At 32.4% G+C, this 13,397-nt stretch overlaps 3 protein-coding genes across 3 annotated transcripts; 2 read left to right on the plus strand and 1 right to left on the minus strand.

Annotated features, from left to right (window-relative positions):
• Positions 1–2,551: 2,551 nt before the first annotated feature.
• LOC105563911 lies at positions 2,552–4,478 on the minus strand. Its single transcript, XM_012015913.1, has 3 exons — positions 4,235–4,478; positions 3,272–3,609; positions 2,552–2,923 (listed from the first exon to the last, which is right to left on the minus strand). The coding sequence occupies exons 1-3, from the start codon at positions 4,476–4,478 to the stop codon at positions 2,552–2,554; spliced, it is 954 nt and encodes a 317-aa protein (XP_011871303.1).
• Positions 4,479–4,515: 37 nt separating this feature from the next.
• Positions 4,516–5,391, plus strand: LOC105563912. Its single transcript, XM_012015914.1, has one exon. It carries the CDS (start codon positions 4,531–4,533, stop codon positions 5,389–5,391), a length of 861 nt encoding a protein of 286 aa, XP_011871304.1. The 5' UTR covers positions 4,516–4,530.
• A 4,487-nt stretch (positions 5,392–9,878) lies between these two features.
• Positions 9,879–12,169, plus strand: LOC105563913 (venom allergen 3-like). Its single transcript, XM_012015915.1, has 5 exons — positions 9,879–10,001; positions 10,288–10,458; positions 11,348–11,429; positions 11,534–11,666; positions 11,932–12,169. Exons 1-5 carry the CDS (start codon positions 9,879–9,881, stop codon positions 12,101–12,103), a joined length of 681 nt encoding a protein of 226 aa, XP_011871305.1. The 3' UTR covers positions 12,104–12,169.
• Positions 12,170–13,397: the final 1,228 nt, after the last annotated feature.

Consider the following 13,397-nt stretch of genomic DNA (forward strand, 5'->3'; position numbering starts at 1 on the left):
CGATATTGCTATGCGCACATCTCGCCACGCGCTCGAATTGGGCGGTAGGCCGGCCTAAAGCCCGCTGCAGACGACGCTATTTTTCCTGCTGGATTGCTTGCGATTTAGTAAATTACTATCATTGCTCCACTCAGCATTCAGGATTCCTAGTAATTTACTAAATTGCAAGCAATCCAGCAGGAAAAATAGCGGGCTTAAGACAACGATTTTTAATAATTAATTACTCGTTAACTATTACGAAAATTGCAAAATGGTACAGTACTTTTCCGTTCATCTCGATCCGTTTTACCTTCTCAAAAATTTTGTCGGATATGGAAAGACTCACCCTGTATATGAAATTTTGATAGAAAAAACTGAAGAACAATATAATATATAATTAGAAAAAAAAGTAAAGTAAAGTAAAGTAAAGTGTGCAAATTAGAAATTTGCACATTGCTTCTTTATCATTGAAGCGTGCAAATTGCAAATTTGCACATTTCTTCCTCATCATTAAAGTAGGCAAATTAGAAATTTGCACATTGCTTCCATTGTTATGGCTTCCTCATAGAGGAAGCTTTAAGAGAGAAATCTAACTTTACTACGATGTTTCTTGAAAGTATTCAAATTAGAAGTTTGCATATTCTTATTTCGCTCTTAAAGCTTCCTCTATGAGGAAGCCATGTGCAAATTTCTAATTTGCACACTTTATTTTTTAATTCGATAGAGGAGAATAAGAATTATTAATTTTATTTTAATATTGACTTATTTTTATACTAAATGAGGTTGTGAGAGATATAAATGTGTCAAGAATCTTTTTTGTGTCAGTAACTAAAATCCTTTCTGAGGGTTAGGAGAAGAAGAAACTAGATTTATTCGGTACAGACAAATGTCCCGTAATAACGCGAACCGTGAACGAAGTTCGAATTATAAGATCACAATAGCGAAGGGTGAAGAAGAAGGAAGCTGAAGTTCTGCGATCCCTAGCACCTAGTTAGGAACCAATGGATGTCGCTGCTGTACCCTAGTAAAGATAGTAGGTCGCGCGAGTAGCGCTCGGCGCGCGAACATCTGTGCATATGCGCAAGGATTACAAAACTTTTTAAAAAACCACATTATTTGGAAAAAATTTGTATAAAAAACCACCTGAAAAAAATTGAATATATTACTTGGTTAATACATTACTTATACATATAGTTTTGATTATACATATAACTAACAACTTCCAGCTTACGCTCGTTTGTGTTATGCAACGCTATTGCATCGGGCACGAAGTCCTGTTTAGTTACATATTAATGAAGTATTTAAATCAGCAAGTAAGATATCTTGAAAATAAAAGAAATAAGAGAGCTAGCGAACAAAGCTGAGTGTGTTAAATATACATATATTTTTTATTTGAAGATGGAGAAATTGTAAATTAAATGGAGGCAATCTTGTTTCGTAGATGTGTATACGATTTTACGTACACGAGAAAAAACGTAGCTGCCGTAGCTAAAACCTGCGTGTGGTAATTAAATTTTAGTTGTAAAATAACGGCTAATATTTAGCCGTCCATATTTTACAACCGAAATAACTAATATTTTGCTACTGTGCCTATTATATTAGGTGCAACGGCAAACCGTTCACCGTGGTTTAGAAATTTATATTACGGTAGCAAAATATTTTTAGCAAATCACGATTTCCTACGGTAGCGAAATTTTTTTTAGTGCATTTACGTGAAAAACGTGCGAAAATATTTCTCGTAGTTTTCTCATACTTTCGATCGACTTAATGACATACGGGGATCGCAAAGTTATAAGTCTCGACATCTCGAGATGGCACAACAATCCTTGTCCATTCTTTGGTAGCTCGTTCACTCAACGAGGAGCATGAGGAAGTTAGCAAGCAATTATGACAATATAGGTTATCAATAATACGTTCTCCAGTGGCATGCTGTGTCATTGACTGACACGGGGCCCTTTGTATAGTCAAGGAAAGGAGGAAAGGAAACGAGGCTAGAACGAGAGGCTCATCTGGTCAACCATAACGAAGCAATTTTGCACGGCTACGCGGTCGAAGCGATGAATACACTGGACACAAGCTGAGTTCCGTATTCAGCATACAACATGCATTTCATTGATGATTCTATCTGCCTAGTGGTAAACGGAGTTCAGCCTTTTCTTCCGAGTATCATCAAGGGCTACCGTTAAAGGTCCGATTCTTCTTTACGATATTTGTATTATTCTTTGAATTTCCGGAAACGTGTTCGATAAAAGGTTACATCCATTTATCTTAATTGTGTACTAACGTCACAAATATTTTCTCTTTTTACTCGAAACTCTAGTCATCTGATGAAGATAAATGTTTATTCTTTATGGAAGAATTAGACAAACTGAAGACGTGTTTATATACAAAATTATCACTTTCTAAAATATAAAATACAAAGAAAAGTATATTTTTAAGAAATCATTAATTGCCTTATGTTTTTACTCTTCAGTTTTGATGTAATTGACAGAGTGCATTTAACTTTATTTTCAGTTACCTGATGTACTTTAGAATGAAAATAAGTCGACGCGCGTTACTTTTAATCTGACAATTATTTTCTTTTCTTCTTTCGTTTGTGATTTTTTCCTTTCGCGTGTGTTGGCTGCTTGGCGATCTCCTCTACCACGTCCGGTTCCTCTTCAACATCTACATCTACATCAGCAACGGTTTGCGGTGGTGTAACTTCAGGTACAGGTTCGGGCGGCGGTATTGGCGGCGGCTTAGGCGTTCTGAGTTCAAATTCGACGTTTCTATCTTTCTGCTCAGAGTATTCTGCTTTCTTCTTAATTCTCAACAAGAAAATATCTTCATTCCCCTCCGTTATATGATCGCTGTACACTTCTTGCGTTCCGGAGCTAAATTGAGGATATACAGTGATGGTCTTGCATTGATGGTTACCCTGTCCATCTCTGCATGATCCGACCTGTAAACGTTTAAATTTTATATATAAAATATATATTCTTCCAGCAGAGTTAAAGTTGTAAATTTTCCTGACATTGTTGTATCTAGTTTCCAATTTGTTTTTAATATTATTACATATTATCTTCTGAATAAAGTTTTTCAATTATACAAATTAAAGATTTAAAGAATGTTGAAGAGAAGAAAATGTTGTTTATCTTAATTATAATAATATAAATGTATAAAGTATGTACATAATCATAAACCAGCTAACTCGCAATACAATTTTGTTTCATTAAAAATATTAATCTATTCTGTATGGCTGCACGTCAAAAGCCAGTAATTTCTTGAAAGAAATTTCCAATTTACTAACTTTATAAGCGATAGTTTGCGATTTATAAGGATCTTCCTTTCCCTTCAACGCCGAGTGTACACGAAACACAATGCGGTCATCATACTCTGCGTTTATTATTTTAGGACCTGTTTTGCTCGTCGGTCTTTGAATTTCTATGCAGTCGCAAGGTGGATCCCATTCTTTTCGTTTCCTTTTCGACTTGTTTTTATCCTTTTCCAATCTAATAATCAGCTGGTTGCTAATCATCTCTGCTCCGATCTCTTGGTAATACTTTGAACAAACATCCTTGACAAGCAAATGTGACGAGGACGATGGTGGACAAAGCGGATAAGATATTGGAGGACAGAGGCATACATCTTGTTAAAACAATTTATTAACAATTTATGATTAAAATCTGGACTTGCATGTGAATGTTTTATTTTAAATATGTTGTATAAAATTATATATCAGTAAAGTAACATTATAAAAGAGTATCTTACATTATTTTCAATCTGTTTTGTAATTAAATACAGTAAAAGCAATGATTTAAAAAAATATTGAATGGAATTTTAAGTATAAGCAATTCTGATTAAATTTATGTAACTGTTGAAGAAAAACGGGCATTTTTAAATATTTACCTTTATCGTTAGAAAACTGCATTTTTACGGAGAATTTGAAGATTGTGGTATAATATTAATTGAAAGTAAGGTTACCGTATGTTTATTTAACGTCCCATTTTTGTAAAGATGCGTTCACTAAAATCGATCTTTCAGCTCCGGCATAATTCACGCGTTGCGCGTTAAAAAACAAGTACACATCGCAGATTTGCCATTTCCCATAGATCAGTAATGTCACCATTCGGCTGACCCAACTCAAATCATGTTACCATTCGGATAATCCGATCAAAATCGACGTAACAATTTGCCATCATGTTACCCGGTGAATCCCGTTACTCACATACATAACGAAAACGAAACAGCAAGAATGATTGCGGCTACTTACAACTGTGGCTGTCCAGCGAAACCATCTTCCCTGATCCCTGGACCAGTAGAATCGCAAGCACCTTGTTCACCTTGTTGCTTTCAACCGTACGGCGTTCTACACCGTTCGCAAATACAAATAGCACAACGTTGTACACGATACAGCGCTGTAAAGAAACCAGAACACATCTATCGAAAATCTGAAGACGGGACTTGTTGCCGCACCAATGGTAAAAATTTTCTCCATATTCCTTCTGTACACGCATCGTCAGTTTTCCTCCACAATATTCTCATCGTCGCGTTGTAGATGGATTTAGGATGTATTCGAGCCCTTCGCGCAGGCCAGTAAGCGCTGCAGTGATTTCTGCATCGAAAGAGAGCATGAACCAGCAGTTTCCAAGGAGCAGAAACGAATCGAAGTCGAAGGATCTTGTGATGTCCAACACGGAGCAAGTCCCAACCAACAAAGTCGTATCTGAAATCGTTCGAAAGGAGCAGCCGTACAAGGAGATCGAAGCTATCATCAATGACAATCGCGTCATCATCAGGACGCACAAGGAACTGGGCAAAGGAGAGTACGATCCCCCGTGCGAATGCATTGGTCAAGTAGCTTTAAAAGAGTCGGCATTGAGTCAAAGAAGGTGCGACGACGGAGTTGTGTTCGACATGGCTCACGGAAATTTAGAACTCTGTCGCGCGCCTCGAGAAGACGCGCCGCCGACGAGGGGAACCTGCGAGGAGATAGGCTGTCGCACGGTCACATTGTATCCAAGCATAAAAGACGACGCCAGAGGCGCTCCTGCAGCTTATCGTATGGAGAGCAGGGAAGTTAAAAGGTCTAAAATAGTAAAACCAATCGACCTTGAGGAAAATCCGAATATCTTCTTATTGAGAATTAGAAAGCACTGCGATAGTGGCGATAAAAGACAGACAATCGAACTTGAGTTCAGGGCACCGCGTCCGTGGTCATCTAAGAAGGAGGATCTCCTTAAACCTGAACTATTAGAGGAATATGAAGATGCTGACAAGAAAGACAAGAAAGACAAGAAAGATGAAGATGACACTGATAAAAAATATACAGATGAACCTGAAGAACATGAAGAACATGAGGAGCATGAAGATGATACTGAGAAACATGGGGAACATGAAGATGATACTGAGAAAAAGATCAACGGCTGAATAGACAGAAAATATAAATTTTACAATAAAATGTCGAAGTTTTTTGCGCTTCACTTGGTTTTCTCTATCATTTCAATAATAATATACGCAATAATACCGCTAATATTTCTATATAAAATAATATTATTTAAAATGACATATAACAGGAAATTCCCTTCAAGTTTATTTTAGAAATTAACACACGCGAGAATGAAAACCGTTAAAAAAGAGATTGATTACTGCGAAGTAAATGTTGTAGGGCAATAAAATTTGCTCTTTTCAATTTCAATTAACAGTCACAGATGGAATTATATCATCGCTTTTTATGTACTATCTCACTTGTAGGTAGAAGGGCTCTCAAATTATATAACTTCCTGTTAGATTTGGGAGATGCGAAAACAGATAATTGGGTAATTATTTTCTATATGGCTTCGAGGAAAGAGTACAATAAGATCTACTGTATTCTCACGAGATCAATCTTAAGCTATCAGCCTGTTGCGGATAATTATTAACGCGTAGCAAATTGAATTTCCGGAACGTATGAGAAACTGAGAATTTGGTAGTCAACTTCTGAATTCTTTCTATGCGCTTAATTTGTCTCGGATCAGGTATATCGTTTCAGGATGATAGAGACGCAGTTCGTACAGAAAGACGCGACAGGTGCTGAATGCTATTCTTTTTAAAGGAATCCATTTGTTGTGTCTCAGATTACTTTTATAAATAAACACAATTTTTTATTATTACATATTATACAATTACATATATTGTTCAACCAACATTTAAATTTACTAATGTAATTTACTATATTATTAGATATAATTTTTATTCTGAATTTATTTTTATCTTTGAATTCAAATAATATGCGTTGTGTTATAGGATAATATTCTTATAGCTTATTTTACCTTGATAATGTACAAAACATAACATTAAAAAAAATCTTTTTAATAGATTAATTGCATTTATAATTTATGGTGTTGCTACGAAGCAATTCACGTCTCTTCATATTTAATTACCTGCTATGACTATGAAATTTAATAGAAACACTTTTTATTATTATCGAATTATAATAACAATGAATTTATGTACTGCGTAAATTTCTCGAATCTTTTTACACGATTTTATATACTTATATACGCACTGTACATGTGAAATCTAGAAGTAGAGCAATACAGACGCATCCTAAGAACGGTCACTGCTGAGAAAATGACCGTAAGTACGTTACACTCTGTATTCCCAAAGATGTTTAAGCACAATATCTACGACAGCGAGAGAGCGGAAAAGAAAGAGATCTTGAAAAATCTCCGGATCGATTCTCACGACTTGAAGCCTGGAGTCAGGTGCGCGCGTGAATGGACTTCTGGCTTTCATTCATCTTTTCTTAGAGATTCGAATAGCCACCCGCCCACCAAGGCCCACATTTTTTTGACGCCCGACAGTCTCGGTAGAATAGAAAGGAGGATAAAGAGAAAAAAAAACGACGATTTCCCATTAAAGTGCGTGACCCGAAATCGAGCCGTTTTCGGGCGTCCAGTTCTATTGACGCGTATAATGATAAGCTGAAGCTTTATTTAAACAGACTGTGATTTTTCAATTCACCTGATAGCTTTTCATGGTCCTGAATTTATTAATGCTCGAATTTCCATGACACACACTGTGTGATTTAATAGTGCAACAAATCATCTGATGTGGTAAAATAATAATACTAGATTGCCTCACTAAAAGCAATAGGTAAAAATACTAAATCGCTAAACTGAAATAGTTTTTTAATTTTGACAACTTTCAGAAAAATTATGTATAACATTATATAATTATATATAATATTAACTATATAATTATAACTTTATTTATATATTATACTAAATAATTTAATCGTAATGAAATTATCCATGTTACAATTTAATAGATATTTTTATTAAAATTCAATAATTTAATAATAAGAAGGTAAATGCTTGTTTAACGTATAAACAAATATCAAGAATAAAAGCAATTAATTATTAGCCAAACACGTTGTTGAAATAAATTAAAAATAATATATTTTCTGAAATTATTATAAAAATGTACGAGAAGTGAACGTTTCAACTGTACTATAGTCTTTTTCATTAAAACATGAACATAAATTCAAAAATAAATTAAGAATTACCAAACCAATAAAGTAATAAAATAATGTAAGCAAATAAATTAGGACTTAACGTGCAATACGTAATAAATTAGCGTAGGAAAGTCAACGATTAAAAACGCGACTCTAGACAAATAGAAAGCTAGGACAGTTATAGTTATAATTATATTATAGTTACATAAAAATTAAATTAAAAGAAATGAAGAACACCGCGGTGATATGCAGTGGTGTTTTTATGCCGATGAATAAATTAAACGAGCAAAGTAAACGAAACGGCTGGCTAAGGCAATTTGTTAGACATCTGTTTCCTTCTATCGATTTACATGTTTAATTTTGCTCCCAAAATACTTTTCTAACTGCTTTAATTTGACTTTAGAAGTCGTTTGACTTATTCATACACTTGGGAATCGATAAAAGCCTGGGCCTATTTTAGACGAACATATTCCCGTCGAAACGAAGAATATAATACATTATCTAGCTCTATCGACATTTTGTCGATATCTTTTTTATTTGTCTTATCAAACAACTTTTGTTTGAAACGTTTTTCCGTATCTTTCATATTTTTGGAGATATTTGCGTGGATCATTTAAAATCAGACACCTTATATAAGTGATAAAGTTTTAATGTTTTTCTACCGGATAATATCGTTCAAATCATAATCTCGGAACCTTTATTATATAAGAAGTGATAAATATTTAATATTTTTTCATCAAATGATATCGTTCAAATATAATCTTCAATAATGGAATATTACAAAATTGAAACAAACAAAGCTAATCAAATTTACTTTTTATACAGTACATGCTTTGTAGATAATAAGTATGTCGAATGAAGTAATGAGACAATATAACATCATGTTTGCACCAAAAAGAGTAGAAACTATTATTTAAGTTTCTTATTATTTCATTCTCTTATTATTCTTCTTATTTAAATTTATTATGACACATAATAAAATGTCATAATAATTTCCATTAATAATATCCGTCCAGCAATTTATGAAAGTTTTTTAAACGGAAATTAATATTTTCTTGATCTTTTAAATATTATTATAATTAATACACATACATAAGTATCAGTACGCAATGACAGACGCTATGCTCATATTAACTTCAAACTACGCGATTGCATCATTTCTTGAATATCTTTTATAATAATATGCAATTGCCAATGTAACATGTATTGCATATCTTAGTGATCTCTTTCAATATGTTCTCTCTTCTGCGTATTAAAAAATTATAAAATTTAATTATAAAATTGTCAAATATGACCAGTGTACAGTTGTGTAAAGAAATGTTGCAACTAAGTCGACTTTTTGTTATGTTCGCTCATTAAAAAGTTTCAACAGTACGTTTCTCAAAAGCATCAATTTTTTAAATGTAAATTAATAACATCGGTGATTTTTGTCGACCGTGTCTGGCAATTAAAATTCTTATTGCGAAAAATATTACCCACAGCCCCGGTGGTCGAACTGGCTAAGACGCCCGTCACGGATTGTAGGGAGGTCCCAGGTTCGAATCCTGGCTGGGTAATATTTTTCGCAATAAGAATTTTAATTGCCAGACACGGTCGACAAAAATCACCGATGTTATTAATTTATAATTACTGCTGGCGACTTTAAGAATATTCTTAATAGTTTTTTAATGTACTTTATTGGTAATATTAGAGTCGTTTCTTCTGAAAACATAAAATTTAATTTTGAAACATACATTCGCATATTAAAAAGTTTTTTATGTACAATATCACTGCAACATTATTGTTTTTCATTAAAATTTAAAGAGGATACAGTTTGTGTATATTTTACAATTGTATGAATTTTTTAATCCTGAAAACAACGAAAGTAATTAATATTATATAAAAAGTGACGATTTACTACATGAATGTTATTCATTCATTTAGAGTGAAACCTTAAAATAAAAAATATTCTAGAATATGATATGCATACATGTGTATATGCAAAGTTATACATGTTTCAGTTTTGAGTTCCTTTATAAAAAAATCGTACAAGTGACTAAAATAAATGCTAAAAAATACGTTAATACACAATTTTTATTTTTCGCTAGATTACTAAATGCAAACGATATCGACAATATTTCTACTGTTTGTACAATGTACAAGCAACGAGATGTATTTTTAATGACAACAATCGAGAATAAACTAGTAATATACGTATACTCACACAATAAAATGTATCAAAAAAATATTTGGGTGATATCTAAACATCAGTTTGCGTAAGGACTATACTCAGATATCACTGAGACATCTGATTTAAATCTTAGATATACTTTGCTGTGTGGAATATCATGCTAATTGCATTAACTGATAACGCGCGGGCATATAAATCATGAAGCATCACTAAAGTCACGACCGAGAGTTAGAGAATAATCGAGAAAGAATGGCAGGAATCTACAGTCTTCTGTGCGTTATAATCGCGACTGCGTTTACGCATGGCGTAAACGCAGTCGATTACTGCAACGTGAAATCATGTGGACGTAGTCATACTGTGTGCATGTTCCCTGTAAGTAACAATATAATCACATATACACGGAATACAAAATAATATTTTATATGTATATTTCCAGTCAGGGCATACTAGTTTTCTTATAATATTAAAAAAGTGCAAAAGTTATCACAAGCTTAGATTACATGATTAATTCGGTAATGTTTTAATCTACAAAGAATTTAAAAGGTTAAAAAATTAGTATGTAATATGTTTTCACAGAGCTACAATATTATTATACAAATAGCATCTCTGTGTATATTATGAAAGTACTTAACCAACTTTAAAACTCATATAAACGTAGTCGCCAATACCATCGCCAAAGTGCGCACAATGGACTATTAGTGGCCTTAGTGCTGCTGAGAAAGCAGCTGTAGTAAATAAACACAATGAACTGAGACGGAGAGTCGCGTCGGGTCAGGAAACCAGAGGTAATCCAGGTCCACAACCTGCAGCGGTTAGAATGCCAGACTTGGTAAGATATAATGTATAATATTATTAACAATAAAAGTTAAAATATACATATATTATAATAATGAAAAAAGTATTAGCTATGTACATGCATTCTTTACTTCGAAAAATTAAATTTTTCTCTACATTTTTTAAGAAAAATATAAAATTGTAATTGAATACGATAGTTTTGGTTTACAAATTCAATTCTCTCTCATATTGTCTTTAAGATAACATATATTATAATACATACATATAAAAATAAAATAAAAAGTAAACATTAAAATTAAAGTAACAATAATCAATACTAATTAACATTAATCCAACTAATTTTGATTCTATGAAATGTTCCAATAGCAATCTTATGTTCTTTTGTGTAAAGAAAGTGCATAAAGACACTATAAATTTTTCCGACGATTTTTTGAAAAGGAATTCGAAGGGTGTAATATTTTGTCCATTATAATTTTATATGTCATATTATAAAAAGAACTCATTTGAAATAAATTAATACACGCACGAAAAGAATATTAATACACATAAAATATTAAAATTCCACATTTTTTATTTGACCACAGCTAGGCACATTTGTTAATTTATCTGTCAATGCAGAGAATTTATTGCGAAAAATATTACCCCAGCCAGGGTTTGAACCTGGACCTCTCTACGCTCTAGGCGGGCGTCTCACCAATTCGACCACCGAGGCATATGTGGGCATATGATAATATTTGTCGCAATAACAGTATGAAGATGTTGTCTACGCGTCTATTTTAAAAATATTAATACAAATTGAAATATACATATAAGAAGGCGATATATAAAACTGTGAATAAAATTTCGCTCTAAATGTTTTGCATATAAATTTTCTGTGTATATTTTATATGCATGTAAAATATACGCACACGTAATCTTCTTAGAGTTGGGATAGCGAATTAGAACTGGTTGCACAAAGATGGGCCAATCAATGCAATTTCGCTCATGACACGTGCAGAAATGTGGGTAAGTACCGGCTTATACAATTATTTCGAATTATTTCGAATTTAAATTACATATAGGTATAATACATTAATTCACTCATTAATAAACAACACGCGTCATTACAGATAGATTTGCGGTTGGTCAGAACATAGCCAAGACAATGCACTCGGGAGAAAACACATCTACTGTGCAAAGCATGATCCAATTATGGTACGATGAAGTAGATTATTTCGACAGAAATCTAGTGCATTCATATCAGTAAGTATCTTTAATATTGAATATTACAATTATATATACATATAACAGATTTTACACATATTGTGTACATTAAGATAAACTAAGTTTTTAGATAACACGTGTGAGTGTTGTAATATGTAAAGATATACACATAAAAGAAATAATCGCTTGTAAATGACATTACAATGGTATAATTAATTAAAGCAATTTAATTGACTTAAGATTCCCTTACGGCCTATTTTTTAATAAATTCATAAATTAACTTATTCCATCTGATTTAACATAGATTTGATCCAGCTACCGGCCATTATACTCAAATAGTTTGGGCTGATACGACAAAAATCGGTTGCGGACGAATAAAGTATCAGGAAAATGGTTGGAATGTGCACTATTTAGTTTGCAACTATGGCAAAAGTGGAAATTGGATCGGTGAGAGAATATATGAAGCTAAATATTAAATCCGATCGCGAGATTAAAGATGTAATATAAAAAATAGCAACATTTGGGGAAAACTAAATATGATATTAAGATATGTTTTATTACTACAAATAATTGTAATTATGTAATAATATTAATACAACAACAAAAATTATATTTTTTTGTTTTTCTTTTCTCCCTCCCTCCCTCCATTCCCTCACACATGCGCGCGCGTGCGAAATTTAATAAGTTTCCCCGCAATTGTTTTTGTAATACGAGATAAAAACTAATACCTACTACATTTTATTTCTGTTATTCCAAAATAAAGATAAATAAAATAATATAAATCTATAAAAAATAAGAATGTGCAATAAAGTAATTTAAATAATAATTTGAATTCTTTAATTCTTTTGATATTCAATGTGCACAATTATACACAATTGTTTAAAGCAATATCTTCCAACAATAGTCTTACTATTCTATGTCTATGTCAAAAATTTTAAATAAGACAATGAAAAAAGAAAATATTTTATATTTTAAGATATATTGATAATGTAATCACTTTTATCAGTTATTCGAGCTAATCTCTCCCTGACAAAGTAAAGTAAAATGTTCGCAAAGAAAATGCAAAACTTCCGTGACTCTCTAATTCGAAACATTTATTACTTTTTATTATAAGACGCACATTTCGTGTAAGCATTTTTAACCTCTTTACATTGCGATTTGTAATTCAGTATTAGTTTTGTATATGTATTCCGCTTGTATATGTCATTGTTACAAAAATAATTGTGTATCATTTACTTGAAAAGGACTAGAATCCATGGTCGAAACGTCGTAACTTGTAATAAAGAATAATTGATAGACAGTTTTGTCACGCAAACATTCATTATCTATTCACTGACGAAGGAAAAAGTTGTTCTACGTTAATTATTTTGTTACCATAAAAGCGGCATCTCACCTTGTTGCATAAATATTCCTTACAGCAATCTACTATTGTCAGTGTGACAGTACATACATAAGTATTGCATGTCAAAGTGGTGCCTCTATGAATATGTTCTGTTTTCTATCTGCGTAGTACATAATCTCAATTTAAAAAATCGAATGTTAAGTGTGCTTTATGCACAGTTGTGCAAAGAAAATGCCGCAGTTAAGTATGATATATTTTCTATTATTATTTATGGTCTTATTAAGACTTTTCCATTATACATACGTTTTCCAACAGCATTTGTTTCTCTCCTTTTTTTTAGTTTCACTGTCATTCAGCTTATTCCAACAATATATCAAAATTTTAAAACATGCACCCACATATTATAAATTCTTTTACAATACTAACGT

This window comes from Vollenhovia emeryi, unplaced genomic scaffold, assembly GCF_000949405.1.
Source record: "Vollenhovia emeryi isolate VEMERY1.0 unplaced genomic scaffold, V.emery_V1.0 DF939170.1, whole genome shotgun sequence".
Lineage (NCBI taxonomy): Eukaryota > Metazoa > Arthropoda > Insecta > Hymenoptera > Formicidae > Vollenhovia > Vollenhovia emeryi.

Coding starts and splice junctions, on each gene's coding strand:
- LOC105563911 (XM_012015913.1), bottom strand. CDS start 4,478: ATGCGTGTACAGAAGGAATATGGAGAAAATTTTTACCATTGGTGCGGC. Junction 3,610..4,234: donor TTCGCTGGACAGCCACAGTT/GTAAGTAGCCGC, acceptor TGTTTTAACAAG/ATGTATGCCTCTGTCCTCCA. Junction 2,924..3,271: donor CGCAAACTATCGCTTATAAA/GTTAGTAAATTG, acceptor AAACGTTTACAG/GTCGGATCATGCAGAGATGG.
- LOC105563912 (XM_012015914.1), top strand. CDS start 4,531: ATGTATTCGAGCCCTTCGCGCAGGCCAGTAAGCGCTGCAGTGATTTCT.
- LOC105563913 (XM_012015915.1), top strand. CDS start 9,879: ATGGCAGGAATCTACAGTCTTCTGTGCGTTATAATCGCGACTGCGTTT. Junction 11,430..11,533: donor TGACACGTGCAGAAATGTGG/GTAAGTACCGGC, acceptor GCGTCATTACAG/ATAGATTTGCGGTTGGTCAG. Junction 11,667..11,931: donor AATCTAGTGCATTCATATCA/GTAAGTATCTTT, acceptor GATTTAACATAG/ATTTGATCCAGCTACCGGCC.